The sequence below is a fragment of the Meleagris gallopavo genome, chromosome 2 (assembly GCF_000146605.3).
Source record: "Meleagris gallopavo isolate NT-WF06-2002-E0010 breed Aviagen turkey brand Nicholas breeding stock chromosome 2, Turkey_5.1, whole genome shotgun sequence".
Lineage (NCBI taxonomy): Eukaryota > Metazoa > Chordata > Aves > Galliformes > Phasianidae > Meleagris > Meleagris gallopavo.
In genome coordinates this window covers 32717789-32723340 of record NC_015012.2, presented here as the reverse complement: position 1 = coordinate 32723340, position 5552 = coordinate 32717789, and the positions used below count along the sequence as shown (strand labels likewise).

Sequence of the window (5552 nt, the reverse complement as noted above, 5' to 3'; positions counted from 1 at the left end):
AAAAAAAATTCTCCTGCCTTTTCATCTGCCTTCTGCTTTCTCTCGCTGTTGCCTCTGTCAGCCCCCTGTTATAGTCTTCTCCCTGTGGCCAGGCAGGGCACACACACAGAACTCCCAGTCTTTGCTATGTGGGGGCACCCTGTGCTGGTGAGGTGACAGTGTTAACAGCTTTCTCTCTGCCCCCAGATCTGGAGAGAACAGGACCACCATGCACAAGTGTTACACATTCCTCATCTTCATGGTCTTGCTGCTGCCCTCACTGGGCCTGAGCAGGTAAGTGTGGAGGGGAGGGCAAGAAAGTGCAGAGACCTGGAGTGTGGAGGTGGTTGAGTTGCACTTCCGGTGGTTCTCCTGCAGCACTTCCCTGCTCTCCTTATTTCTACACAAAGCTAGTGAATTCCCCCACTTCAGCAAGAAGCGAGTGGGCTGTACTGCTTGGCTGGGTGGTCTTCCTATTTTTAGGCTGCAGGAATGCTAATCCTGCTGGATGTGAGCCCCAAATCTTCCTGTAGAGGCTATAGAAATGCCCTGTGGGACATCAGCTGCCAGACATCAGCATAGGCTCAGCACTGAACGAGGACAAAACAAACTGTGAGAGAGAGAGAGAGAGGAGAGGAAATCTGGGAGGTAGATGCAGGGTGATGGGAGGGTCTACTCTGATAGGAGCTTCTTTATGTATTGTAGGATGGGAAATCTATACCCCATAAATTCAGGATACAGCTCCTCAGTGGCTAAATCAACCAGTTCCAATAGGAGATAGACAGGTCTTTTAACAGAGGCAGAATAATGACCCTCCATCCTAAGGGTGACTACAGTAAGGTTTCCCAGTCAGATTTAAAATGTCTTGTTGCTTATAACTTTGTGACTTAAGCAGGTGAATGCTCTCAGAGGGTTACATTTCAACTATATACCAACAAGTATATTACACTTCCCTCTGAGGACAGAATCCATCCCACTGCTGTGTGTGGAGCTCTGTAGTCCACCAGAATCATGATTCTGGAGGTACCAGAAGATTGTACAATTTTATGTCAAGATAGTGTAGAACTGGAGAGAAATGAGATAATTTTTCCTTCTTATCTCTCTTCTTGAGGTTGTGGTGTACCTGAGTAGTTTCTCCTGTAGTCAATCACCAGTTCCTTTCAGGGTTGTTTCATTCAAGCAGAGGAAAGGAAAATAGTTATACGATCAAGGCAAAAGGAGAAGAACATGCATGAGAATGGAAAACTTTAGATCCCTTTAAGGGTGCTGTACTGTTTTTCCCAGTGTCTGATTTACATAATTGCCAATGACATATACCAAGAAGGAACAATAAGGTCTATGATCAGAGCTTTGGGTCTTTTTAGAGCAGTTTCCATATATTTGCATGTCTATGTCCGTGTAAGCTGCTTCTGACTGTTCTTTTCTTCTCACCCCCCTTCCCTGCAGCTTGGATGTGTTTTTCCGCTGGCTATTTGACAAAAAATTCCTTGCTGAAGCTGCAGTGCGATTTGAGTAAGTGGAGCGGGAAAGAAAGCCCTTGTTAATGGTGGGGGAGCATTCAAAGGTGGTACCGGGTCTTGGTCCCTTCTGTGCTGCGGGAGCATCTCCTGCAGTCTGCTCTCGTTGCGCCTTCCCAGGTGCGTGTTCCTGCCAGACAATGGCGCCTTCTTTGTCAACTATGTCATCGCCTCTGCTTTCATTGGGAACGCCATGGACCTGCTGCGCATCCCTGGCTTGCTCATGTACATGATTCGCCTTTGCCTGGCCCGCTCAGCCGCTGAACGGAGAAACGTCAAGCGAGTAAGTGGTGGTGCTGGGGAGGGTAATGGCCTGCACCCAGGGCTGAAGGTGCTGCAGTGGGGGCTGTGCATTCTGGGGCTCGCCAAGTGCTGGGTATCTTATACCCTGCTCAGGGTAAAAACAGACAGGTCTCTGCTCTCCCCTGCAGCACCAGGCCTACGAGTTCCAGTTTGGGGCCGCTTATGCGTGGATGATGTGTGTATTCACTGTGGTCATGACCTACAGCATCACCTGCCCCATCATTGTCCCCTTTGGTGAGTGACAAGCCTTTGCTTCTGCACAGGAAGTATTTCCTCTTGTCCAGAGGCACTGGGAAAGAGGTCAATGCCCTTTTCTGACACCTGTCCCTCAGGGCTCATGTATATGCTGCTCAAGCACCTGGTGGACCGCTACAATCTGTACTACGCCTACCTACCTGCCAAACTGGACAAGAAGATTCATTCAGGTGCTGTGAACCAAGTAGTGGCAGCCCCCATCTTATGCCTCTTCTGGCTTCTCTTCTTCTCCACCATGCGTACAGGTAAGTGCTAGGCTGGGAAGTGTCTAGCTGAACATTTCACCTGGCTGCCGCCTCTTAGCAGCGCCACACAGTCTGTTGGGCTTTGGCACCCTAACACTGATTTCTCTTCATCCCAGGGTTCTTGGCCCCAACTTCTATGTTCACTTTTGTGGTTCTTGTGATCACCATTGTGATCTGCCTATGTCACGTCTGCTTTGGGCACTTCAAATACCTCAGTGCTCACAACTACAAGGTGAGGTGGGATGCTGGGCGGGGACTCAATGGTATGGGAGCCCCTTCCTTTGGGAGCACAGCTAATCAGTGAAATAGGGGGATTTAGAGCAGAGGGAGTGTGTCTCTGACTGTTCCTTGGCTGAGTGTCAGCTCCATGGGGAAAGTTCCCAAAGCAGTTTGGAGCTGTGTGCCATCATTGCCATATGTATGCTGCTCCCATACCCGCTGAGAATTTGAGGACAGTCTCACTGGAATGCAGCTCCTGCAGCTGTGTCATCCTGGCATTCTCTGCATTTCTGTTTTCTTCTCCAGATTGAGCACACAGAGGTGGATACCACAGAAAGTAGGCAGAACGGGAGACCTGCCACCAACCTGCCAGCTCCCAAATCCGCTGTGAGTCCCCATCTCCATGTTCATGCCCTGGTATGCTCCTTACCTGGGTTTAAGAAAGAGGAGGTAGTACCTGCGAGTCTTTCCTTCTTGCCCAAATACCTTGCTCCTTGCCTTTCTGAGGGAGTACCCAAGTCTCTCAATGAGGGTAGGAAGCAAGTGTTGGGCTCTGTGCTGCTCATCTACATTGGGTGATGAATTGCACTGTATATGAATTGTAACTCCCCCCACATGCACTCATTTCCTTCTCCTTGAATGCTGTACATGTACTTTCTGCCTCTCTCTTAGCTAGGGCAATGAATCCATCTGGGCCGGTCTCCCTTCTTACTCAGAATCTTTAGGTTTTGTGATGCTGTCTACCTTCTCCCAATGTAATCTGGGGTGAAACTCTTCCATACCCTCCCAACGTGTCTGACACCCGACCTTTTCCCTGAACAGTGCTTCACTCCTTGAACTCTACTTAATCCCCTGGGTTGCAGGAGGCACTGCAGACTTACAAGTGTTTCTTCTTTCCCCTCCTCACCCCTGCTCTTTCAGAAGTATATCGCCCAAGTGCTGCAGGACTCCTCCCCAGAGGGCGAAGCAACTGAGTCGGAGGAGCAGGGATCACAGGATGAGGAGCTCATCACTACCGATGGCATGAATGACACGGATTTCCAGTCGTGTGAGGACAGCCTGATAGAGAATGAGATCCACCAGTAGGGACTGCAGAGGGAGGGCAGGAGGGAGGGAAGGAATGGAGTCCCAGGAGCAGGGCAGGCTGCGCCCACTGCAACCGGGAGAGAGAAAGCGAAGGGAGTGCAGAGCTGAGGGGGCCAGCCGCTCCTCTCGCCCACCCCCAGGGCCACTACCTTCAGCGAGGGCAGGGGCCCTGCTGCCAGCTCTCCATTTCCCTGCCTCCACTGCTGCGCTGCCTGGCCCCTCTGCGGGCTTGCTCCTCACTCACTACCTTCATTAATGCGTACCCAGACTGTAAACCGCTAGAGGCTGAGGAGGAGGGAGACTGTGACCCTACCGGCACTTCAGGAGTGGAGGGAGGCCAGGTGCTTTATTGGAGGGGTCTCAGGCCAAGGGGCTCCTCTAGTGTTTTCTGAACTGCTCCCTCTGTCCCCTGTCCTCCTGGCAAGGAATGCAAACACTAATTTATTAGATTTACAGGAAGATGATGAACAAAAAGCTTTAATCAGTGTATTGGAAGATGGGGTGGCTTTGTGCCACGTGCCCAAGTAGTGCTGCCTTCCCTTCTCCCATGTTCCTCGCTCAGCCTCTTGTGGCATCCTCTGGGTGTGACATCCTAGGCGCTAGGGGGTGAGGATGGTGTCCCTCTCTTCTTCCCCCCGTGTGTGCTGGGAAGACTGGTTGAACCCAGGAGAGCAGCACAGGGCAGCCCCTCACTGGGTGGGGGGTGCTGAAGGTGCTCTCACAGGCAGGAGGCGCAGGCAGCCTCTCCCCCACAAGTGCATCCCCCTCCTTACCCAGGTGCACAGGTGGGGGGTTGCAGCATCATTTTAAGTGGCATTTTTTTGCACATTTTCCTTCTCTTTCAAACACAAATCAACCTGACCTCTGTATGGTACTGCAGTCCTCTCTGCTGCCTGGTGTCTATGGAGCAAGGCTAGGCACAGGGGAACTGTACTGCGGAGCTGCTGGGTGCTATGGAGAGGGAAGAAAGGGGTCTGGACCATAACATCCTCAGCACCTTGCAGCGATGGGCTGCTTCACCTGCCCAGGGCTCTTTCTTCCTTGCCTCTGACTTTGTCCTCTCTCTGGTGATAGCTGTGTCTAGGCAGAGAGGGGGCAGGAAGGACTGGGAGAGGGGCCTGGACTGCCTGAAGTGGAGTGCAGGCAGGAGAGGCAGATGAGCCCCTGGCACTCTTGCTTGGAGGTTCTTGTGAGGAGGTTTCTGGTTAGCATCAGTGGCTCTTAATTGCTTTCCCCCTCCCCTTGTGTAAAATGTAAAGGAAAAATAATCTCCCTGCTACTGAGCTATATTTATTTCCCTCAACCCCCTGCCACCATCCTCTTTGGTGCTCATTGCTGATACTGCTCCCTTCACTCCGCCCGTTGTGGGTGTGCTCTGGTTTCTGGAGCTGAACCCAGCCACCCTCTGGGCTCCCTCAGACCAGGAGGAAGGGGACAGTCATTTACCTTTCCAATCACCAACACAGGCCCTGGAGCTCAAAGCACTTTATGGACCTGAACAACTGAAGCATTCTGCTGTGGAGAAAGGTGATCATTGGCACTGGCTTTTCTCCCTCTTGCTCTTCTTTAGAGGAGTGGATTCCACTCTTCAAGGCTGCTGTGTGAAGGATGGAGCTGCCTTTCCTCTACATCTCTCTATAGGACCCCAAGCCCAGAGGAAAGGGGGGGCTGAGGTGAAGAATTGTGGGTCCTGGAGCAATGGAGATGGAGAACACACAAGTGGGGAGAGCCACAATATTTGTAACAAATCTCCTGCAGGAAAAGGCTCAACGGTATTGGTTGGTGGTCTGTGTCCATGCCCCTACCCCAAGATGCAGGCTGGAGGCTGGCTGGGTGCTCCAGCCCTGCTGTTGGGATGCTGCTCGTGGAGGGCTGGGTTGGGTTTGGCACTGTCTGTGTAGAGATGTGTATAATACCCTGTATATATTTGTGTACAAAAGGAGGAAAA

General features: G+C 51.7%; 1 protein-coding gene across 2 annotated transcripts; it reads left to right on the top strand.

Annotated features, from left to right (window-relative positions):
- Window positions 1-51: 51 nt before the first annotated feature.
- On the top strand, window positions 52-5552 carry LOC104909642 (CSC1-like protein 2). Of its 2 annotated transcripts, none has more exons than XM_031552402.1 (8): window positions 52-273; window positions 1426-1491; window positions 1617-1779; window positions 1928-2033; window positions 2132-2299; window positions 2416-2531; window positions 2825-2905; window positions 3443-5552. In XM_031552402.1, exons 1-8 carry the CDS (start codon window positions 209-211, stop codon window positions 3602-3604), a joined length of 927 nt encoding a protein of 308 aa, XP_031408262.1. In that variant the 5' UTR covers window positions 52-208; the 3' UTR covers window positions 3605-5552. The 2 variants fall into 2 exon arrangements, with proteins under 2 accessions (XP_031408262.1, XP_010705204.1); XM_010706902.3 differs by having other exon boundaries at window positions 58-273; window positions 3440-5552.